General features: G+C 41.8%; 4 protein-coding genes and 1 long non-coding RNA gene across 5 annotated transcripts; 3 read left to right on the top strand and 2 right to left on the bottom strand.

Moving 5' to 3' along the window:
- Positions 1-2289: 2289 nt before the first annotated feature.
- Positions 2290-4454, top strand: msx1a (muscle segment homeobox 1a). The gene is made up of 2 exons (XM_061292108.1): positions 2290-2887; positions 3520-4454. The coding sequence occupies exons 1-2, from the start codon at positions 2446-2448 to the stop codon at positions 3936-3938; spliced, it is 861 nt and encodes a 286-aa protein (XP_061148092.1). The 5' UTR covers positions 2290-2445; the 3' UTR covers positions 3939-4454.
- Positions 4455-7534: 3080 nt separating this feature from the next.
- Positions 7535-10575, bottom strand: LOC133162163 (cytokine-like protein 1). Its single transcript, XM_061291171.1, has 4 exons — positions 10429-10575; positions 10304-10348; positions 9513-9659; positions 7535-9427 (listed from the first exon to the last, which is right to left on the bottom strand). The coding sequence occupies exons 1-4, from the start codon at positions 10573-10575 to the stop codon at positions 9326-9328; spliced, it is 441 nt and encodes a 146-aa protein (XP_061147155.1). The 3' UTR covers positions 7535-9325.
- Positions 10576-10671: 96 nt separating this feature from the next.
- Positions 10672-14870, top strand: LOC133162164 (uncharacterized). Its single transcript, XR_009716189.1, has 2 exons — positions 10672-10836; positions 11634-14870. It is a non-coding gene; the product is annotated as an uncharacterized LOC133162164 (long non-coding RNA).
- On the bottom strand, positions 11376-18483 carry LOC133162161 (limbin-like). Its single transcript, XM_061291168.1, has 23 exons — positions 18017-18483; positions 17848-17917; positions 17530-17705; positions 17384-17440; positions 17124-17310; positions 16938-17038; positions 16797-16862; positions 16583-16717; positions 16269-16408; positions 15799-16123; positions 15476-15715; positions 15210-15385; positions 14953-15112; positions 14588-14764; positions 14202-14494; positions 13870-14044; positions 13519-13647; positions 13184-13414; positions 12882-13105; positions 12734-12821; positions 12483-12658; positions 12127-12210; positions 11376-11959 (listed from the first exon to the last, which is right to left on the bottom strand). Exons 1-23 carry the CDS (start codon positions 18215-18217, stop codon positions 11560-11562), a joined length of 4011 nt encoding a protein of 1336 aa, XP_061147152.1. The 5' UTR covers positions 18218-18483; the 3' UTR covers positions 11376-11559.
- Positions 18484-18699: 216 nt separating this feature from the next.
- Positions 18700-24292, top strand: LOC133162162 (evC complex member EVC). Its single transcript, XM_061291170.1, has 20 exons — positions 18700-19084; positions 19159-19272; positions 19355-19441; positions 19563-19789; positions 19878-19962; positions 20070-20168; positions 20297-20425; positions 20486-20647; positions 20858-21074; positions 21359-21507; positions 21655-21753; positions 21815-22027; positions 22460-22569; positions 22671-22872; positions 22946-23170; positions 23254-23389; positions 23468-23570; positions 23630-23756; positions 23831-23927; positions 24001-24292. The coding sequence occupies exons 1-20, from the start codon at positions 18905-18907 to the stop codon at positions 24150-24152; spliced, it is 2913 nt and encodes a 970-aa protein (XP_061147154.1). The 5' UTR covers positions 18700-18904; the 3' UTR covers positions 24153-24292.
- Positions 24293-24528: the final 236 nt, after the last annotated feature.

The following is a 24528-nucleotide window of genomic DNA, read 5'->3' on the forward strand; positions in this document are numbered from 1 at the left end:
TTATTATTATTATTATTATTATTATTATTATTATTATTATTATTATTATTATTATTATTATTATTATTATTATTATTATTATTATTTTGTCTTAGACATGTGCTACAGTGAGGGGAAAATATATGCGCTGCGGTATGAGATGTAATTATTGCATAGTTCTGGAGCGCAGATCATAAAACTGCATGCGACAAGGGGCCAAGTCATTGTGTGCGAAGGACAGCCTTTCTTTTCGCTTGTACCAAGTGCAAACATTTAGCCTGCGGATGCCCTTTGGGGACCAGGCTGCCTCTTTCTAGTGCACACCGACAGTGGGTGCATGAAAGGGCTTAAGACAACTTGGAGGGGAAGCAACAATGGGCCTTTGTGCGGAGCCCTGCATGCCTCTTGACTGGGAATCAAAGCTAGTTTATAAGTCAAATAAAAGCCCGATGAGCCTTACAGTTTTCTACCTCATGTGATGCCCCGGGGATTCAACTAAAACGCTGCCTCTGAATGCAAAATCGCGTATCTTAAAAGACCGCTCTTTGTGTTGCTATATTGTCATCGAAAGTTGTTTCCAACCTCCCACGCAACACTTCAGAAAAAAAAGATAAATTGATAATCAATACAATTAAATTCATCCTCTTATTTTCTTTTCCTCCAAGTCATCACGTTAATGCATTCTCCCGTTTGTTTTCATACGCACGCTCCTTCAGCTTTTACACGGCCGTGGGATCCCACGGACTTCAAAAGGCTGCTCCACGACCCACGTTAGGGGGTTTTAATAAGCGTTTCCACACATGCAGCCTGCTAGTATATATTTACCTGCATGCAAACAGGAAATCACCAACAAAGACCAAAGCACTGGAGATTTTTATGCACGTCGCATCATTTTTACGCCGCATTTTGTTGCCTCTCCGTGTCAGAATGAAGAGACAGCTACGGACATTAATTAGGTATTCCCCAGAAGACTGCGCAACCATCACTTGGTGCGCAACCATCGCGCACATGCCGCTTACACGCATCGTAGATATATTGCATTATATAATAAGTTATAATAATGTCAGTGTCTCTTGTGTCCCAGAACCCCGACGCCTCTTTGGAAGCGGAGCAAGGAGAATCTTTTCTTCCTTCACTCTAGGGTTGACACTACTGTGGCGCGTATTTGAATAGACTCAAATGGCGTGCGATCGGCTGAGAAAAGGCTAATTTTTCAGCCTGAATGGCTCAGTGTCCCTGGGCGTGAGGTGAAGGAAGAGGAGGAGGGGGAGAAGGAGGAGGAGGAGAAAAGGAGGATGGAGATCAGGAGGAGGAGGCTGCTGCTCTCTCTATTCGACTTGAACGCGTCTCGCTGAGTCGAAGGCTTTGATCAGGCCTGCTGGCGCCTAAAACCAGCATAACTTGTCTGCCCATTAAGGTGACTGACAAATCAAAACAGATTGTTTAGGCTTGGTAATTAGCGAGCACGCAGACGCTTTCCTACAGCCGCTGCAAGGACCGAGGCAAATATTTCCAAACTTGAATTTTTTTTTTTAATTAGTAATAATCGGCCAACAAAAGAGCACACATTTATTTTAGTGTGCCTATGAGCTCATTATGTCATTATGTGTTATATATTAAATCTCCCCCTTGTCTTTTGCACTCCCCATCATTTTTAATGGATGTATAGTCAAAGGGAAAGAATCTCAGTGATCCCTCCCTCAAGGCCAATAATTAGCACTAAACGACTGCAAAGGCCTGTGTGCTGCAATCTGATTATAGAGCCCTGCAGCTATCAATAAACAGCATGCTCCAAGGGGCTGGGCCCATTAAAACCGAAGGACAGGAAGGTCTTCAGTCGACAACAGTCACTCAGCACTGAGTCACCGCATGTGTCGCAACGCTTGTTACCATATCATATAAATTTTGTCAAACACAGGCACACCTTCATGATTGCAAGAAAATTATACATATTACGTGTATTGCACACGATAAAGTCACGATGTTCTATAATTGATATAATTATAAAATGGATCAAATGCACAAATTATGGTTTCATCACTTCTGTAATTGTTTTTAATCGTTCCAAATCAATTTATGGAACACAGAATAACAAAGATAACTTTTTGATCGGAGGTAGGCATCAGCAAGGCTTGCGAGTAACAAAAAGATATTCATGGCCCATTAACGGTTTGTCGTGTTTATTTGAAGTTGCTTCGTGGGGGGAAAAGCATTGTTAATTCCCCCCATTGGACTTTTTTCGTCCAGCCCATGTAGTCGGTGATTGGTTGCCTCCCACTCCACGACTTGTTTTATAGCTGCGCTCTGCACTCAGCTCGCATAAACATGAGGATGTCGACACTTTGACGCACCAATTTCTTCCTTTTCTTTTTTTACGAAGAAAAAAAAAGTCACTTAGTTGTTTTTATTCTCTAACGTTTACCACGAGAGTCACCACCACAGCTCCGCGGCGTCAGTCGGACCTGTATGGCCCCATCGTCGGTGTCGATGTCAGTTTTGGCCGCCGCCACGGGTTTGAAAAGTGAAGCTCTCCCCCAACGCTCGGCGCTCGTCACGAGAGGCGACATGCAGACCAGCCTGAGCCCTGCAGAGGACGCCGGGAAGCCCAAAGTGGCCATCCTGCCCTTCAGCGTCGAGGCTCTGATGGCTGATCGCAAGCCGAGCAGAGACGTATCTGCCCCTGATGGCCCATCCGTGGCCGGGACGTCCCAGTCTCTGGGGAAGGGAATTCGGATGGGTCCGTTCGGAGGTCTGGATACTCCCGTGCCTGCTATCGCGATGGGTTCCTCTTTTTCAGTGGGCGAACTCATGAACATGCAGGAGGACGTGTTGATTAAACCCGAGAGTCCAGATAGCCAAGAGAGAACTTCTTGGATCCAGAGTCCTCGTTTTTCTCCCACACCTCCGCGTAAGTCCGCTTTGTTGTTTCCGGGTCTTGATGCGCTATTACGCACGGTGTACTCATAAAATGACCAGTCTGGGCTCTTTGCATGGACCATCGTATCCACGTTAAATTCTATTCGGACTATTTTGTTAATGCAAATGTACCGAGACTTCCCAACGGTGTGGATTTTTGTGTGATTTTGTAATTTTCAGTATCAATAAATAGCTCGACTGTTTACATCCAACGGTACTTTTTGCCTCCATTGTTGTCACTTTTGGCCAGTTGTAACCCATAAAACATTTTGTTGACATCCTTGACATTTAATGGGTTGAATCATACAATTTGGGTAAAACATCTTTCAATCTAGAATCAACAAATTAATTTATGTGTAGTGTGAATAAACTGGAATTTGACGGGAAGTAGATTGGTGTGATATTCCAATGACAAGAATTTATAGTAAAAATCCCGTTTGCAATGACAAAACATCAGCAATAATAATAATAATAATAATAATAATAATAATAATAATAATAATAATAATAATAATAATAATAATAATAATAATAATAATCTCTGCAGTCAAAAAGGCCATGCATGAACAAGCTGAAAGTGTCTAGCAAGATTAAAACCTATTTGCTTCTTTTTGTTTTTTCCAGGGAGGCTGAGTCCCCCTGCATGTCCTCTGAGGAAACACAAGACCAACAGAAAACCTCGGACACCTTTCACAACATCCCAGCTGTTGGCCTTGGAGAGAAAGTTCCGTCAGAAGCAATACCTGTCCATCGCCGAACGCGCCGAGTTCTCCAGTTCCCTTAGCTTGACAGAGACCCAGGTCAAGATCTGGTTTCAGAACCGGAGAGCCAAAGCCAAGAGATTGCAGGAGGCAGAACTGGAGAAACTGAAAATGGCAGCCAAGCCCATGTTGCCTCCTGCTTTTGGGATTTCCTTCCCGTTAAGTGCGCACGTCCCGGGGTCCTACGCGGGCTCGCACGCCTTCCAGAGGCACTCGCTGCCGGTGTCCCCCGTGGGACTTTACGCCGCCCACGTCGGATACAGCATGTACCACCTAGCCTGATGATGGACAGATGATGGACACCTTTTTTAAAATCATGCTCATGGGGTAAGACTCCTCTTTGAAGGAGTTTTTTTCCCCCCCTGCAGTGTCTTCTTTCGAGGACCTGATGTCTGATCTCACCAGTAAGTCCTCCCAAAAGATATCTAATCTTGTGCTCATAGTGATGCATCAGATTTATTCTTATTTTTCAGAACCATTAAGACAGGACATACAAGTATGGACATATAACGCAATTGTGCAGCAGGATTGTTGGGCTGCTGCAATACTTTTGTTAAAGCATTTTTGGATTCACATTAATATCCAACTGGACCGGATAACAGTGTCAATGCTTTTTGTAAATATGAAAAACAACAGCATTTAAAGAAAAGAAAAAAACAGCACTAGTGTCTGTTGTTGCAATGATTCCCTTCGCAAGGGATGCGTGTACTGTAAAATAATGTATATTTGGAAAAATATCCTCATTTATATGATGAATATATTTGTGACATAACTTAATAAATTGTTTATTCTTTTTCATTTCACTTGTCTTAATTGACATTATGTAATAACTGGCAAGCAAGAAGAAAAGAATGACGTCGGCAATATTCTTTTAGATTTATGCATGCAAGTTCTTGCACTACCCCCCCCCCCTCCTTTTTTTTTTTTTTTTACTTTCTCTACTTATGTTTAAGCAATGTCAACTTGTCACATGTTATTTGCAGGAATGTATTGCTACAGCTGTTGCCCATTGCTTTGAGACGACTAACCTAGATTGTGATGGCGCCAGCAGAGTTTAGGGGTGGGGATCATGTGGTGGATGGAGGTGGAGGATTGGGGTTGGGGGGTGCACGTTGACGAACCCACTTCAAAACACACTGATAAATATCGGGGCTTTAACTAGCCCTCGTGTATCATTAGCGTGGCTTAAAGGGGTGTAAAACGAGCCAAATGACAGGTCATTAAGGTGTAGCACATGAGTGTTAGGCACATTCCTCATGGAGCACCTGAAAAGAAGCCTCTGATCGAGTCATCCAAAAAGATTGTTGCAAATTACAGAGCGTGTAATCGCAGTAAAAAAAAAAAATCGTTTCTCTCTTTTTCTCCGCGTGAGCCAGAAAGGGTTAAAAAAAAAGAGTCAAATAATTGCTTGTAACGAGCGCGGGCGGATGGAGGCCCGGCCCGACCCGGCCCGGCCCGGCTCCAGAGCGGCTGTCGCTGCAGGCAAGGCGGAACTTTTATCATTCCTAAAATGTCAGCGGAGGACTGGGACACTCTGCTGCGGAGATTTCCTCCTCCGCGCGATGACAATATGCCAGACTCACGCAACAGGAAGTTTGTTTTTTCTCCTTGAGCAGCTCCAGCAATCAATATTTTTAAAGCGTTGCGTGAAATTTGTTTGTAGCCAGTAAAGAAAAAAAAAAAAAGTCACTTTTTGATTGTGAGTGAATCACACGGATGAACGCGTCATGTGAAAAGCGGCCGTGACTGGGATGCGCCTATTCTGCAAAATGCTTTTGTCTATTAAGATCTTTTGGCCCCCAGCAAAATCTCCACCACCGAAGATGATCAGCGGGCTGCTGTTTGATGCAATTGCTCATTAGATGCCATTTAGCATTCCCCGTGATCTACTGGTGGTTTGGAAATCATTCATGTCTAAAAGGCATGCCTGAAAAGCTCTCAGATGTGTTACGTGTGATGAGTCATGTGAAGAAATTTGGACATACTTAATATTGGTTGAAAGTAAGTATAAAGTATACACATACTATATCATTTAGTATTACTTAATATTTATAATATTCTATATTTTTTACTATTGCCCTGAAAATGACAAGCATAAACCGTTTACTATACAGAATCATTATTGCAATGTCGTTTTGTTTCGAACAGTCTCGCAGGTATTTTAAACCACTTACTTTATTTACTTTTTTCAGCTGTTTCTCTAAAATACACTAATACTTGTATATTGTTAGCTTTATTGTTATATGCCTGATCGGTTAGAAAAAGGCAGCATATTTTCCACATAAGCTTTATTTTCCTCCATTTGTTTTCCTTCATATGTATATACTATAACTGCAAGATACAGCTATATGGAAGCTATATGTTAAAACAACAATCTACTGTAGTTCTTTCAGCCGAGTTGAGTTGCAGGTTGCAAATTTGACATTTATAGTTTCTAAATCGAATAAACACACACAGACACACACACACACGACCGTTGTTTTGCATTTTGGTGTCACATGACACGGCTGCAGTTTTCTGTCCTGCATTTCGTTAGGGAATCTTTCACCTGACACATATGGACTGTATTTTACTACATTTCATTGAAAGGATGATGTTGAATTATTACGCAGAAAAGGTCAACTCACAGGCTGTTTCGATTTGTCTTTCACAATGTCAGCTCATAAAAAAATCATATTTCATCTGGACATCTTAAATGATTATAAATACCCCAAATTAAATCTTTGCAGTATGTTTTCATATTTCTCTTTACTGGCCGGCCTGTACTTGAGTCCTGTGATGTCAAAACAAAGCTACTATTAGTAATGGAGTAGCTATCTTATAAATCAATGTTCAGACATCTGCTCATAAAGACCTCAGCACAAATGATGCACATTTCTAAAATATCTTCTAAAAAGCACAGCACAACAGAAAAGCAGCTGTTCCTAACTTTCGTTGACAACCGCAATACATCAAGTTCTAATGCAGCACCACATGCAAACTAATTATTTTTAAAATGTATTCAGTGTTTTGTGTATATAATTACGAGATGAATGTTTTCAATAACTAATATTTGCTCTTGGTTTTTTCAATGGTTTCCCATCAGCATTAGCAACTCCAAGTGATGAGAATGTTATTCTCTCTAATTGCACAAAGTGTCTCTACAATATAATTTATTTCAAGTGGAAATATTGTATCACCATTTCTCTTTTGATTGCTGCTGTATGTTTATTTATTTACAAACAACATTGCCTCACTAGAGGAATGAGGGAGGATGTTAAACGTCCCCTCCACTACTTTTTAAGTGCAGTGGCTGACAGTGTCCACAAGAGGGCAGTAAAATACTGAAGCGTGAGCAAAACTGACCAATTAGTACATTCATTTCAAAACCTAAATGGGAGTCAGAACACACCACCCTTTAAAGTTCTACCAAATACTTCAAAATACTTTTGAGATGCTCTAGTAGGCTTTTCTTGACATTTGTCATTCTATCAGAAGCCTGAAGAAATTTCTTCAGACACTGATTGAAATTTCAAATGGCACATTGTACTTTTAAAATGATGGCCAAAGACATAAACTATAGTTTAGTTGAACCATAACAAATTTTCAAGTGACTGAAAAAACAAACAATGACTTGTTTATTGTGATAATGGTGGAAAAAGTTTTAAAATTATCTTGTTCCCATTTTAATAGCACAAAAACTTGGCATTTGAACATGGGTGTGTAGACTTTTTACAGCCATTGTACTTTTCCCAACCGACGCCATAGTTACAACCATCACCACTGTGAGAATGTTCAGAATTCCAAGTTGATAATAAGACTTACAGTCTTAATTTCTCATGAGCTGCCCTCAACTGACTGCCTCAAATGAGTAATTACTGACCACATAAGACGAAGAATGGAGCTTTATGTTGTTTATTAGTGTGGCATTTTTTAAGCATCTTTATGGTCGACAGGAGGCACAACTTCAGTCCACTCTGGGTAAAAGTATAGCCCTGGCATGTGTGGCCACATTGACTGTGCAACAGAATTAAAACTAGAGTGCCGTGTTTTCCAAACATCTATTTTAAGGGGAAACATTTTCTTATGTCGACTAATGAGGCAACACGTCTTTTTAAGATGTAATAAAAAGGGCTTAATGTGATGGAAAATTGCCCGAAAGCCCTATAAAGCAGAAGTGAATCACAAAGTGCATCAGTGATGCTTTAATGTAAATAGCTTTTTGATCTGTACTTTACAAGCTCATTTATTTCTACAAAGCAGAGAATGATTACTGTAACCCCCCCCCTAAGGCAAAGTTTTTATATTTTATGAGCCAGCGTTTAACATTTTTGGTGCAGGGTCACAGAACATTAAATTGGGAAATTATCTGGACACCCGCTGACTGAATGTTTTATCCTCGTTTTGCGTTAATGATACAAAACAATGTGAATTCTGCAGCCCTGTAATGATGATGATCAATAAGCACAGCAATTATGTTTTATCGTTGCATTTATTTTCAAACAAGCCTCATGCTGCTCACTAACATTTTGGTGTTGGCAGGGTTCCTTTATTGGAGGAGTTTCCCAGCTTCATGTGGTAAAGAGGCACATTTGAAACCGATTCTGCATTATGAGCAACCATCATGCTTGTTTTAACAGTAACTTGACTTCAACTCAAGGTTATACAGTATATCAAATATGAACAGAAATAAGCAAAAAATATATTCTAAAAAATGAGGTATTTTTTCTTTTTTAAACATAATAGGAACCAAATTGAGGCTATATTTATTGTGGCAGATTAGTCCAATAAAGATAATAAAATAAAATGTTAATGAAAAACGTTTTTAATAAAAGTCTAAACAAATCAAATGTGTTTTTACTATTGTTTAAAATGGTTCATGAAGATGTGAAACTAAATTGCAGTTACGTGATTTGCAACCTGCATTCAAACTGAGTTGACAAATGCTGACAAGCAACGCTACCTTGTGGCAACTAGCGGTATTGTAGCTTTTCAAACCCAAACTAATATTGAGTAGGTAAGTAATCAACCACGCTATCATGGTCATACTAAAAAAAAAATATTCAGTTATTTTTGGAGAAAGGTGTATAATCAAAACAAGGGCAAAAGAAAAATAGACGAGCTGCACTATAATGTAATGTAATATGACTTATTAGGGGATATTCGAATAAGCACAATTAAGTCTTGGCTTGTGGCAGTTTTGTGTTGTATGAGAGCGAAAATGGGATCATAGATTTTCTTACATAGCATTTTCAAGGAGTGGATTCAACTTTACAAATATCTCCAAAATGTTGTACATAGTGCTCCTTCAAGTTGTGTTTAGTCAGAGCAAGGGTTATGGCAACACAGCCAATTTTTGCTTAATGACACACAACACTTTGATCAGCAGCGCTAAGTCAACACAGGCAAAGGCGCACTCACAAGCATCTCTTACCGGTTTATTATTTTAAGGTTTGTCTCGGCACGGTTGGCATTCAGCAAATTTCCTGTGGAAAGTTCTGCCGTTTTTTTTTTTTTTTTTTGCAGGAATGCAACGATGCATATCCACTAAACACGAGCACGCACGAGTCAGCACAGTGTGCCGCGCTGCTTTCGACTGAATACACCGCAAGGTGTGGCGTTTATGTACATAATGCTATTTACTTTGGGATGCTTATTGCTGCTTTCGGGCGGCTACTTCCTCATATTGCTTATCTCTCCTCCTGCAAAAGCTGAAGTCTGTCCTCCGCAAAGTGAGGCCTACTGTGTCCAGTGTCAATGGCCTCGCAGTCGTCTGTGAAAAACACCAAGTCCTGCCAAAAGCAATAAAGACCCAAGGTCACGTCTGACCTGTAAAAAGTGTGTCGGAGTCCGTGCAGAGGTTTGAGATGCTCTCACCCGATAGCAAATTCTTGTGACAATGGTGTACAAATTCTGGATTTTTGTTTTCAGCAGAACCATCCTGGGTCGCTCTCTGCAGTACTGGCTGGGATGGTTCACAAGCACGTAGAGGAAGTCACGGAGTTTGGTTGTGATGCAGGCATTCTACAACGATAACGTCACCGCCGTTAGGCTGCTGTTGAGGCATGCTTACTTGGCCTCGCTTCTGAACACATTCATGACTACCAAAATATATTTTTTCTCCTTTGTTAGTCACACGACACACCTTCAGTGGTACACACCATTAAAATGAACCAAAGAAGGTAATCTCGTGACTGTTTTCCAATGACTGTACATATTAGAACAAGCCCAGACTTTAGTTTCGGGCCAATTAAAATCTCTCAACATGATTGTGACGTTAATCTGGCATGAGTGCATGTGTGCAGCATTATTAGCTCTGCCGCTCTTTTTCTCATGTAGAGTTGGACAGGTCAAGCAAGGTGACCTAGGCAAAATACTTTCAACTTGGAGGCACATACCTTGAGTCAAAAGTTTCCAAAATGTCATTTTCATGCTTTTGCCAAAAGAATTATTTTCTTCCAAATTACTCCTTTCTTACCATACAGATTTTTTGGGGTAAATTGTTCTGCTCATATTATCTTAGTTAAAGTCACTGTTTTGAAATATAGTCGTCGGTGACATTACAAGAATAAAATAACCACATCACAAAGTTGGCAAAGCTGCTTTTTCAGTCTGGCTTGCCTCAGGTTATGTTTGAATCCTTATTGAAATGCCTTTATAGAACTTACATGAACATCCAGGAAGATGGTTGGTAGCGCCGCAGCACACCCTTTCTGCAGGCAAAACAACAGAAGACAACCTTAATGAGAAACTCAAAAGAAGTTGACAATGCAACACAGTTAGGGGCGCTTACCGTGCGATGATAAGTGTGGATCTTATCCAGCAGCGTCATAATTTCTTTGCTCAGACTCAGCGACCTGGAGTAACAAGTCGGAGGCGCGCATTCAGACAGACACACAAAGCCGAGGAAACAGAACACGGCTGCCGAGACGACTCTCATGCTTGCGATGGTTCCGCTCGCTCTCTCGCTGGGCTGGTTCGAATATGTGCGCAACGCTTATACGCTCAGCAGCAAAAACTCCGGTTGCAAAGCGGAGGGCGACTTGCTGCACTTTAAAACGAGGGGGTCGAGGTTGGAAAAAAAAATGTGGATGACGTGGGTGCATAACAACGGCGAGGAGGAGAATATTAGTGTTTTGGAGAGCACACATCTGAAGTGGTCCAATTTGGAGCGGACACGTGCAACTCGATCTTACATTTGGTGAAAATGTCAGAATTTTGCAAGCATGTGACCTATGCCAGTAAACACAATTACGACACAGGGAATGCAATAATGCATGATTTGTGTTTTAAGAGTGTGGAGAATTTAGTCAGGATTTGCAGACAGGCAGGCACCTTGTGTAAGTTTCACACCCAAACCACAAAACCTCAAACGCCAAATGTTACACTGGAGCGTTTGGCACCTGCCTGTCGTATGGCTCTTTGTAATTTGTTCTTTTAACAAGAGGTCTGTTTGCAAGGAGTTGGAAAGGATAATCACAATGTTAGCCATCTGATGTTAATCAATGTTTTTTTTCCCCCAACATGTCAGAAATAGGGATGCATAAAATCCTAACGATATGCATCCCTAGTTAGAGATGATTCAAATCTTGTTTTTCCATAGTGCTTCTTCAGATGTCAGGATTGTGACTGATACCGTTTCTTCAGTAATAAGATGTTTTCATTACAATTTAATTCATGCTAAATATATCATCATCCATCTTAAATAAATAATGGAATATTTTGAGAGAGTGGCCAACATCATTTTCAATACAAAATTATTTTATAAAATTGCCAATGTCATATTTATTTACACTGTTTATGAAATCGTTTTAAGAAACATTCTAAACGTATCCTTTAAAGCAGCAAAGTTAGTGAAACAAATTTAATCTAGTGCCAAAATCTTTGGCCAAGACTGCTTATTATAATATTTATTCTGTGAATGTCAAGTTTGTGTTGATGGAGCCACACAGCCTTTCTTCAAATTGAGGAAGTTCCTTTTTCTCTTTCTCTTGGTAGAGTTGCTACTAATGTGGGATTGAGATGGCTCCCGAAAGACAAACAGCCTTTCCCCGTTGGCCTGGCAGATCACTTCCACATTGGCAGAGGTTGGAATCATGTCTTCTTCTTCTTCTACTGAGTTGTGCAGCGTTTCACTCCCTTTCTCCATGTTGCTTTGGTTGGGAGCCTCGTGTTGCTGCAGTGTGTTTTCATTGACGGCTGATTTATACTCGGGTAACTTTTCCTCCGCAAAGCTCTCCTTCCCTTTTTCCGCAAGCGGCAAACGAGAGCTGGGAAGAAGTCTTTCCATCAAATGTTGCCTCTTTTCCTGGAGTCCGTGAGATCTAACGTACAAAGGAGTTGCTGTTTGAAAGTCTGTCGGAGAACATGTGCTTACCTCACCCATACATATTTCCTCTTCTAAAAGGATCATGTATGTGACGTTCATGGCCACCGAGCTGATCGCTGCCCCTGATATTGGGACGTCTTAATCTGGCAGCTGCTTACTCACCTTTCCTTTTCCACACGCGGCATGTTCAGCATACTTCTGTGCACAAGGTCGTCCTTCAGTTTGACAGGAAGACGCAGATTAGGCCTGGTCAGAGAGGCATTAATGTGAGTAATGCGCTGTACTGGGAAAAAGCAGACATTCTAAACAACTTTGGAATAGGATAGGGAAAAAAAATAAAATAAAATACTGTACACTATGTACTGGTAGTTGCACATGAGGTACACTCATTTATTCTTGTACTTGTTCAGAAATCGCATTTTTTGGAGATAAACTAAAAACTTATATTCCCTCTTTATATGTAAAGCAGTCCGATTTCAGATTAGTTGAATAGAAATGTTTATTATCCTAATGCTTACCCGGAATGCTCCTGCTCCGTTGACGAGGAACCAAGATGCTGCTTAGGACAGAGGGCATCAGTGATGGAAAGAAGTTCACTCTCAGGCATCGTGGGGACCAGGAGACGCAGAAGCTCAAGGAGAACCTCAACCGGCATCCGACATTGTTTTACCAGTTCTGATGCGAAAAGCAGCTCCTGAAACACAGAAGTGACGACAAAGGATAACAAAGAGGTACACACACAGGAAAACTGCTTGGAAAGTGTTTGAACCTGGTCACAGTTTGAATAAAGTCTCTTGAGCGCCATTTTTTCTCTGAGATCTTCCATAGTCTGATTGCCAGCAGTCATCTTGTCCAACCTAAAAAATGACTTTTAATAAGTTAAAAAAAAAATTGTCCCAGGATCATGACAGACCTACCTAGCCGTCAACGCTGTGCTGACTTGCTGACACTTATTGAGCGCCCCCTGGAGGATGGATGACATTCGGCTCTCCAGTTCCAGGCCAAACAGCTCCTCCTGCCTACGGGCTTGCTCTTTCGCATCAGTGTCCTCTATGTGCGTTTGGGTTGACCAATGAACTGTTTCCAGCTGGTCCAGCTCCCCGTTCTCTTCCTGGAGCTGACGTTCTGCTTCCTCAAGGCCCTGTTGGTTAACCAACTACAATTAAGGGGCGAAAGCAACACAATCCCACAATTCTAGTTGACATCCAATTCCTCTTACCAGGCAGTGCCTCTTTATACTTTGGGACATTTCTTGTCTCGCCAGATTCTTCTTGGTCTCTCGAAGGTGATGACTTAGCAGGCCGTGAAAGCTGTACAGTGCTCGGGACGTCTCCAAGACTTTGGCCCTCCTCTCAGCCTTTTGGTAGTGCACGGCGGCCATTTGCATTGCCAGACTGTCGGCCTGAGAACGCAAGTAGTCTTCTCTCTCCTTCCTCATCTCCCCTTCTACCTGCATTTACAGTTCAGCAAGCATCACCTCAAATGACCTCATGATGGTTTTATACGAGATATCAAATTGAAGAACTGCACATTACCCTTTCCTTTGTTTCTTACCTTACTTATAACACCGTGATCCATCTCCCTAGCCGTCTCCTCTAACAGTTGGATCTGGTCTTGAAGTTTTTTCTGGAAGTGAACCAGATCGGATGTAGCTTGTGCTTTCCCGCTGAAATGTGGCTTTATCTGTAATAAAATAAGAAAATGGGCACTACGCAGTTTAGGAAGGAATCCAGGCCTCCTGTCCCGGGGTGATTAGAAATGAAAACACTTTTGCTCACCAGGCTCATAATTGAGTCTGATCACAGTGAGGGGGCAACATTGAGAAGAGGAAAAAAAAAATTCTCAGCCACTGGGCTTGAGCAGCAAATCACAAAAGCAAGTTTACGGTGCTTATGATGTGTTCACCATTTGTTGCCCACTGTCCTCCCTCCAAGTTCCCAGGCAGTTGTGGACTTTTGTTCTGGACACGGCGTGGGGCAGCATGAGGCATCGGTCCAACACAGAGAGACATTTCTGGAATTCAAGTTTCATTGCCAGGCGCTCATCGCCAGAGAGAGTCAGTTGGGCCGAGCACAAACATCTGACAAGGACACACACGAAGACAATCAGGAGACTGGATTTACAGTACACTGTGCGGTTCCACGATTCTGGTAAATAAATAAATTGAAATTTGGCAGTTGGATTTGTGGAGTAGATCCATCTGCACCGATGCCATATGACAACTTTATTCGACTAACCTGAAGAAATCTCTGCAATGAGCCCTGAGCTCCTTCTGCTCTTGCAGCTCCGTCCCCATGGCTCTGTTCAGGCTCTCCCTGGTGGTGCTGAGCGTGTGTAAGGCTGCTTTGCCTTCCTGATGCAGCATCTCTTGGCCCTGCAGGAGCGCGCTCCCTCCTTGGCTAGATTCTGGGTCGACTTGCAGCAGTGAGCTCTGCACGCTTGGCGGCAGGATTGTGAGCAGGGCCTGCATTGTGGAAGGCTGAATGGCTTTGACTTCTGCCATGGAACTCTGGATTACACGCATGGTCACCTTGACGACAGACAGGGGGACCCAAACAATGCATCGACTGAATGCCCCCTATGTGTGCTTTCCTGGAACAAGCATGTGTAGTATTATTTGTACCTTCCGAATATCAGCTGCCGCCTCCTCGTCCAAATTATTGATGAGCTCAGCAAGCTCCAAGCTACAAGTTGTCAGTAGCTCCTGCCAACACTGCAGATGATGGGCTACTTTGATGCTTCCATCTTGATTCTTAGACAGGCCAGACAAGTCCTTCTGTCTCTGCATGTGGACCCTGAGCTGAAGAATGGAGGACATGCTATTTGAGCCACATTATGAGTTGTAGGAAATTTGCATAATTTCATCAGTATATTTTTCAGTATCAAATAAAACGAACCTATATAAACTTTGGAAAGACAGATTTTTCTTTTTGAGCTCTTGGAGTACATAGAGTCAAATGACAGACAAAGGAACCAAACGCTCCAAACCATGTCGGAAATGAGCTCCCTCCGCTTCTTGATGAGACTGCAACGCATGGCTCTCCTCTCTTGGCTCAAAGCGTCATCTAGTCTCTGCCTCACCATTACAAGATCCTTCTGGGCTTTCTCCTGCAGCTGAGTCAGCTTTTCAGCAGATGCCGTGCTCCCTCTGGTGGAAAATATTCAATATTATGCATTAGCTGGACACAATCACAATGCAATGCAATTATGAGTCTTAACAGATGGTCATGTTGTAATAGCCCAACCTTCTGATGTGTGTGAACATGCTGTCCAAATTGCTGGAGGTGCTGGTGAAGGTGTCTGAAATGAGACTATTGAGGCTGTGCAGGCTGTGTAGCAAGAATTTCCTCTGTGCATGACGTTCAGCTAGCACATAACGCCAGTTGGCAAGGATCACATCCAGAGTTTCCTCCAGAAGATCCTGGACACAGATGGAACATGTACTTCCAAAAGATGAAGACGGACTGACATAAATGTGACCACAAAGTGACCACAGCTGCTGGTTGCTGACCTGACACTCAAAGTAACTGTGATGAAGACTACTGGCAGCGGTCTTGTCCAACTCGCCCATCTTTGTGGCTTCATCCAGTTCCTCAGAGAAGATCTTATGAAGCTCCACGCGACGCCATTCGATGATCTCCCTCTGGACTTTTGCCGAGGCTTCTTCGTGGCGGACCAACAACATGCGCTGCAGGTGAGCCTGGCTCAGTTTGTGCAGCTTCTCTAGCAGGACACTACATTCGAGGAGCTCCTAGTGGAGTCAACATTAAAATGAATTGAAGCAAATTGAACTGAAAGCAACTATCTGCAGACGACAGCATCCATCATCTCAACCTGTTGTTCGGCATGTTGACACAGCAGCTCAGCTTGGGCCTTCTCTGCAGCTTCCCTTCGATGCTCTGCTTCCATCTCCTCACGGGTCTCCAGGTTACACTTGCCTGCAAGCGCAGCCATGCGAGCGCCTCGTTCCTCCTTCAGCCGACCTTCCATACCCAGCAGCTGGCCATGAAGCACACTGAGAAGTCTCTGCTGAGCTTGGAAGCTGATCTGGCCGCGATGCCGCAGGCCTCCCAAGAGGACAGACAGAACATCCTTGTAGATCTGAATCCGAGTGGCTTCCAAGTTGTTGGTGGCGTGAAGCAGTGTGGACATTTCAAGACTATCACGAGCGACATGTAGAGAAAAAGACAGTCAAGTCAATTGTTCACTACTTTGATCAGTAAAACTGACCTCTCATTCACTTGTACTTCTTATGAGAATATTATTTTAAAAAGTGAATACATATAAATGCTTTATTCCCTTACTTCTCCAGCGCCTGATTCATGTTCTGCGGTTCCTCTAGCACCATGATGTCAACAATCTTATCTTCAAAGGTTGCCTCATCTTTAACAGTCTCTGTTATGTTACAATCTGCATACTCTGGGTCTGGGTCGCTTCTGTTTTTCTGAGGAACAAAAATACGACAAAAATTATTTTCTTCTTTGACCTAAATTTTTTTTAATGCAATTGTACAGTGATGACTGGTTGTCACGGTTGTAAAATTAATTTAATTCAATTTTTTTGTTTCATGCATACAAACATTCTACTCATTTTATGAGCACGGTATGTATGTAGTTACCCTTTGCTGAAGAATGTTAAGTCTGGTTCTTGGACCGATCATGTGAACGGCTAAAAAGCCCAGCAACAGCAGCACCAACGCAACGAAGAAGCCAGCAACAAATCCAGCAAAGTGCACACCATGGTTTGGATAAATCTAAAACAAAACAAAATAACTGTGGATACAAGAAATACATGCAGCAACTTCTGCTTATTTACCATGCAGCACTACTTACCCTGTCTGTGGAATTAACACGCAGTGTCAGATTAGCGGTCAAGGGACCAAACATGCTGACATCGTTCTGTGGGAAAAATAACAAGAGAGCATTTTATTGCTGTTTGGCAATATTGCAACAAAAAGGCAAACTTGAAGCTACCTGTGATAAGTTAGAGAAGGTGAGAAAAGCTGGAAGGTCCAGAACTCCACTCTTATGACTTCTTATTTGTGCAGTATAATTGAGAATCGTTTGGGATCCAGCTGAAAGGTTTAAATAAACTTCAGTACGGTTGTAGGGATAAAATACTTTATTTATTTATAGTTATGAACTAACAGTCAGGCATACCAGATAAAGCATCAATGGTAAACACTTGGTATCCTCTCTCCACAACCCTGCCTTCAGTTTTTAGGGGTACGATCCCAAATATAGAGTCCCGGATGGCCACCTGAGAGAGGTTAGTGCCACCCACTGGGCTTAGGTTGTGAATCAGCAGGAAGAATGTCAACTGTGGCGGGTCCACTTCAGCCAGCACCTTTGGGTGTGGTCACATGGGTTGATGGTCACTTCCAAAAGCGGATTATGATGAATACATGTAAACAATTTACCTGTGCACACTTGTGAAACTTGACCTTAAAAGCTGCTGGTGGCTTCAAACTCTGAAACTGCAGAAATCCAAATAATAGATTTATGTATAATTTGTTTTTTCCCAAATGGGCAGTAACAGACTAAATGTTCTAGTGCAAAGCATCACCTGAGGAAGAGTGTGACCAGGATCGTATCTGGTGAGTGAGCTTCTGCGATCTCGAGGTTGTAAAATGGCTTTCATCCGAATCAAGGGTTTGTAGAGGGAATGTGCCCATGGTTCAGGAGAAGCAGATGAAGGAACAGCTCTCACAGCTGAATATGGAGGATGGAAATCCATTTGACCTATGATGTCACAGTGCAGGAACATTTTGCTTAACATTAAGATGCTTGACCAATTAAATGTAGGCGTAATAGTCTTTTTTTACAATTTAAAACAATTGCCATGTCCATATTTTTTATATTCAGTGAACATTTGTTTACATACAGTGTGTATGCAGCTGCAGTCCTGTTGGGTTCCCTCCAAAGTCTTTGGTTTCAAGGTAGCTGGAATTGCTCTGCAACATGCAAAACACACAAAGTGAATGCAATAGACTCAAGTGAAATAGGTGCTCTTAAGACACAAATAGTCAAATATTCGCTAACGGGCTACTCACTGCATATTTGTTGCACGAATTTCTTGTCGGCAGTTTGCAGGACCAGCACGTATCATGACTTGATCCGTTGCATGGAAGTTCATTGCCTGGTGTCTCACTTTGGATGGCGATGGGACACCAATTTGACGATGGATTCGTCGGAGAAAAACACGACGCTTGGAGGTTGACTAAAACAGACCATATTGTCACATTTTCCGCCATCAAATGTACCGCAAGTATTTGTTTTGGCTGTCACTCGGGAAAGCCGCTCGCCAATGATCGCGTCGGCTCTGCTGCTGAAATGCAATCGGAAAACTCCATATTTTTGCAGATGGGTCAAACAAGTAGTTAATGAATAGAATAAAACTGTCAGTCAACATCCACTCTTCTGCGATTCCGTGCACATCTGCTCCGTTTTCCAAATCACTGCTCACCAAAAAAAGTTCCGAAAGTTTAGACGTGAAGGAGAGGCTTTTAAAAACTGTTGATTTCAGTGTCTACATCCTGTCATGCTTTTAAATTAAAACAGCACAGCCCGAAATAGTGCGCTAACTAAAGCTGAAGGGAGTAGATGCCAGCCCACATCCAAAAACAAGCGTTTAATATTTGGATTTTACGTAGTCTCACTAAACTTATCCATTAAAGTAGCCTCTATTTTCTGACGCGTGACCAAGAAAATGATTTTATTTTGAAAGCTAATGTATTTTATTTGCTGGTTGTTCGAAAACCTTACAGAGATTTGAACTGGTAAAACTGTTGTTGAAGATGCACATTAGTTTTGCTGGATTCTTTTGTAAGAATTTAACATTATGAAGGCGGGGATATGCTTAAGGTAACAATTAGAATCGTGATTTTATTGTGAGGCTTTCATCAATATGCTATTTTGTGCGCAACTGCGCCCACAGAGAAATGTCCGAGCAGAATTTAGTAGTCGAATGCGGTACTGACGTTTTAGTCAATTACGTTGAGTCGCTGCACGTCTACACAGGATTATTGACAGTGGCTACAGTTTGTGGTGGACTAACGGGAATATTAGCCGCTGCCCTTTTCTATACGTTTTGCCTGAAAACTTTAATTTTGACAAGACAGGTAAGCAACCGCCAACACTTTTCCCACCCATTTCACGCATTTCAACTTAGTGCGCGTTTATTGTATTCCACCAGGGGCACAATGCAAGAAGGCTACTTGAATCTGATGATGGAGAAGTGGAAAACATCCCCAGTGATCATGCGAGCAAGAACCGAAAAGAAGCCCCGCCTGCTGCAACTAATGACAAAGTATTATACGTCTTTTAGTTTTTAACCCGTCATATAGTCAACCGCGCGTCTCCATTTTATTTTTTCATTTAATATGGAACAGGAGAAGAAACAGGAACCGATGAACAGTGATGTTGCAGCATTTGCATCAAGAGCAAAAGTGGTCTACCCCATCAACCAAAAATACAGAGTAAGTTTATAACTGCATAATCTATTCGTACACTTAAAGACAGCCGCTCACTTTCTCTTTTTGTTTGCAGTCGTGCTTGTATTATAATATCTGATGGTGTCTTGTTTCATTTTTGTGGCAGCCTTTAGCTGACGGAGCATCCAACCCTTCTCTTCATGAATGCTCCAAGTTGCCGACAATGCCAAAAGAGGATTCGTCGTCGTCCTTCACAGAGGGAGACTCTCTAAGTCAAGATCTGGACAACGATGACGGCAGCCAGTTCATCTCCTCCTCATCGGTCCCCAAGAACCTGCAGAACCAGAGCTTTGTCAGGGTCTCCCACTACTCCTACACACTGACACAAAAAGGGTAGGTGTTGTGAGGCTTTCAGAATTAAAGATGTTAACATTCACAGGATGTATGAGTGATTTTGTCTTGCTAAATGTTTCTGTTGCAGTTTTGAAGCAAGGATCAACCTCCATTGTTTGGCCCTGAAGGATGTCGAACAGCTTTGCGCTCAACTTCTGGAAGAAAAATATACTGTGAGTGTTTGTCATTTTATTCCTATCACATAATTTAAGAGGCAGCATTTCATGAACATGTCTTAGTACTGGTGATATTTACATGGGATAACATTTTCCTGTCTTAGATTTACCTTCAAATGGTAAAAAAAATATTTTGCAGTCATTTTCCAAGAGACAGAAACGATGCAGACTTCACTAAGCGTATTCTTCAAGTGCAGCAAAAGGTAACCTTTTAAATTAAAAGTAATTCAAAAGGAATTGAATGTTTCAACAAATAACTGCATTTGAAATTGAAAGGATACAGGCAGGAATGACTTTTGAATCTGTATGAAAGCATGCACTGTTATTTTAGGAATTGGAGGAGCTAAAGAAACAGCTGCCAACAGCCCGTACTACCAGTGATGATAATTTGGATGCTCCTTGTACTTTGGAGGAAATGGAGAGATCTCAAAAGAATATTCTAGAAAGCAGCCTTCAAATGGTAATAATTAGTGATTCATATCGGAACTAGATTGTTAGTGATGTTCAAACCTTTTTGCAGTCCAAAAGTTTCAGCAAAGTGGTGGAGGAGCTCTGCCAGCATGTGATGAAGAGGACCAGCAGTTTCCCTGCAGATGAAGCACTTGATGCGACAGTCGCTCTCAACCAGACTCTTGTGTTGATCGAGAATCACCTCATGAAAGCTCAAGAAACTCAATTAATGGTTACCAGTTGGCTGTTTGTTTATTTATTTATTTATTTATTTATTTATTTATTTATTTATTTATTTATTTATTTATTTATTTATTTATTTATTTATTTATTTATTTATTTATTTATTTATTTATTTATTTATTTATTTATTTATTTATTTATTTATTTATTTATTTATTTATTTATTTATTTGGACTAACCTGGTGTTCTTCTTTTCCAGCAAATTTACCAGAAATTGTTATGGTGGGAGGAGCTGACGGGGCTTCTCCAGTCCCAACCTGCCTTGGTCCAGCAGGAAGCATCTCTGAGGCAGAGCTTGATGGCTACTGCCCTGGAGCAGCTGACCAGCGAGGATGTTTTGACTTTCAGCTGCATGGAAACGATACTTTCTCAAGTGCAGCACGCGCTTACAGAAAGTCTTCAACTGTGCAGAGAGGGTGGGGTGAATTCTCTGGTGTGCTCGGCATGAATTGTGTGTATGATCATAAAAATGTGTGTGACAGCCAAGGTTATTATAGTTCACAAAAACTAATACTGAAAAATAAATATTAATAAGTAAAAATGAACTGAAAGTTGAAAAACCCTCTAATGTATACGACAAAAATGACTTTTTTGTCTTTTTCAGTTAAGCTTTAATTTTTAATATATTTATTTCCAATTTGAATAATATTGTCATTCTCAATTTGTTATGTTCAATTTAAATCTTTTGGTCACAATCCAGATTACATAAGGAAAACAAATGAGTTGCTGGTTGAAAAGTGTAGCAAAATGGAGGCAAAGCGAAAAAAGCTTCAGAGGAGCCAGGACAAGGAGAGAAGTCGTGTACTGGAGCTAAGGCAAACTCACAGTGACCCAGAGCAGCTTTCAAAGGTAAGCACATATTTGGTCGGCAAATGCGCAGTCATGCCAGAGACCCATTTTTTTCTTACTTTAGACAAGTCGTCAAAACATAAATGTCCTTTTTTAACCACACAGCCCCAATAACTGTTGATATTGTATATATTTTCACCCTATTAGGAGTTTCAAGAGCTATTATTAAAACAAAGGCAGAAGCTTTGTGATTTGGAACTCCAACAAAACGACCGGATGGCTGACAACCTCTGCAACGTTTGGACAGTAAGTACTGCACAATATTTGTCACACTAGACATTTTATTTTGACCACATCTTCTCTTCAGAAACTCCGCAGCAGCTGGTCAAAGAGGCTCCAAGAACGAACCAAAGACATCTTTTGCACGTCTGTTACCGCCCAGTGCAAGCTGTCTGCTGAACGCTGCCAAGCGCTGTGGATGGACGTAGAGCAGCAGTTTTCTGCACATCAGCAGCGGGTGGAGACAACGGCCAGATTGCAAATGGAGCAAATGCAGGCTCAGATTGCTCAAGAACGACAGGTACAGATACCAAACTGCACAATCCGTATTTGTACCGTATTTTCCGGACTATAAAGCGCACCTAAAAACCTAAAATTTTCTCAAAAGCCGACAGTGCGCCTTATAGTCCGGTGCGCCTTATATATGGACCAAATTCCTAAATTTAAACTGGCCCGAAGCATTGTGTCATGAAATCAATCATAAGTGGCCCGCTGAAGACTATCAATCATGAATCAAAAAGACTATGGATCATTATTTTGTGACTATAAAGTAATTTGTTGCGTCTGAAGTTGAAATAAAAAAGATAAAATGGAGAATGATTTGATTTGGATTAAAAATCTGACATGATGCATTAATGGTGCGCCTTATAGTCCGGAAAATACGGTAATTGTTGTGCATTTTCTGCACTGTAGTCTGTTCTCCATAGGTTTCATTGACTCCTTTTTTTTCAAGGTATGGACAGAGTCCACAGCTCTAATGCATGCCAGCCTCAAGCATCTGAAGAACCAGCAGATGAAAATCCTACGAGCCATGGTGGTCAGTCAGAGCTACACACTTAACAGGTAATACTGAACGACCACTAAAAGAGAGACGCTCATGGCGTGCTCCAGGGTCAGTCCTTAAAGCTATGTTTTTATAACTGTCCAATCGGACCTTTTCTCAGTCAAGTGGGGGAGTTGCTGGATAAGAAACATGAGCACCTGCTGGCATGCGTGCAGCGCCACTTCACGGCCAGACACTTTTGTCTACACCTGCTTAAAGAGATGAGACTTTCCAAGCTGAAGGTTCTGTCTCAGACCGACTTTCGGGCTTTGCTGATGAAGGAGCCCGCCACAGTCCACTCCTGTGTTGATTCAGCTCTCAAGGTAGGGAGAATTTTGAGAAATCATCCATGACCATCTTGAATTACTTTTTGTTTTTGTGACCTCATAACAATAGGACAGCAGTGCTAGCCTAGCAGAGAAGCATCTGGTTCCAGAGAGTCAACTGGTGAGTCATAGTTTCCATCAGGAATTCTTGTCCGAGTTGGAAACAGGGACAGAGATTCTTCAGAATCATGCGCAGTTGGTGCTCGGCAACACCCTCAGCCACGCCATCTTGCAGCTGATGGAAGGCCGGGTCTCTGAATCACAAAGCAGCTCTACGGATGGAGACGACTTGAAGGTGTTTTCTCAGGGAACTACTGATTTTTTTTCCCAGTCCTGCCATAGTAACAAGGAATTTCTTAATACCGTTTCCCCTTTTAGCGTCATCTAACAGAGGCAGCTTCTGAGAGTGTATACGTGACCAAAGATTCTCTTACTGCTCTCGTCCAAAGCTACTATGCTAGCTTACAAGATATTGCTCAAAAACTGCAGCCACCTCAGTCAAACACGAATCTCGGTGAGACGACCACACTGCTAAATTCTTATTGCATCTTTTGCCATAAAATTTGGTTTGAATCATATGATTTCTATGCAGATGTGACCGAGGAAGCCTCCAGTAGCAGTCGGTTGAACAAAGCGTTGATACGGGAGCTGGAGAACTGGGGAAGGAAACCCACCTCTGCTAAGTTTCAACAGAGGTACAAGAAGCACAATAATTGTTTAAGTGGCATTTATGACGTTTTTTTTTTTTTTCCAGGGTTGAGGTCCACAAAAGGAAATTGTTAGAGCATTGCGATCTGGAGCAGGAGATGATGTGTGAGGAACTGAGACGAAGAAAAGTAGCCCAGACTCAAACGTTAGAAAGGATCAATGGACTACTACAGGTTAGTCAATATAAAGCAGATCAGACATAAGATGTTTGTCAGTTCCGTGAGCACCGTGTTGTCGTGTCCATTAGGAGGCAGAAAGAAGCTTCATAAGTGATTTGGCAGCGATGGCTCGGGTTTCCATCCATAGCCCAGACATAGAAGACAGCGATGAAGATGACAACGCGGGTAAGCCCATGTTCTCTGGTGGGGGAAACCACGCTCATGCTTTGCTTGCTCTTCATGAATTCATGTCTCACAGGGGAAGTGAACGCCTCTATAATGGACCTTCTTGCCCGGAACCCAGCCCTAGATCCGGCCTTGAATCCATCACTGACTCCAACTGTTGTTACTCCAGCCTCATCAAAACTGACAAAAAAGAAAAAAAGAGATCCAGAGGCTCATATCAGTTGAAAATGGTTTTATATATTTGGTATTGTACAGTCTACTTGGTCTTAAAGGGTTATGTTTTAAATACAATACAGTTTTCCCATGCATTTTGTTTTCCTATTGCTGTATTTCCATCCATCCTATCAATATAGAATCTATTGAAATGTCTGATGTTGTTCCTCCACACCAAACACATCCTTTATGTTTTTTGCTTTATGCACTGGTGGACAGCCATCTTGGAACAAAACAGTATTCTCTCAACTCTTTCTATTATTTCCGAAGCAGAGACTTGCATTATTGTATATATTGTCCTCATTACACATTGCAACTTTGCCAACATTTGTCTCATTACACAGCTTGTTTGCCGTATTGATTCTCCCATTGCTCAATGGATGTACTT

The sequence above is a fragment of the Syngnathus typhle genome, linkage group LG11, assembly GCF_033458585.1.
Source record: "Syngnathus typhle isolate RoL2023-S1 ecotype Sweden linkage group LG11, RoL_Styp_1.0, whole genome shotgun sequence".
Classification (NCBI taxonomy): domain Eukaryota; kingdom Metazoa; phylum Chordata; class Actinopteri; order Syngnathiformes; family Syngnathidae; genus Syngnathus; species Syngnathus typhle.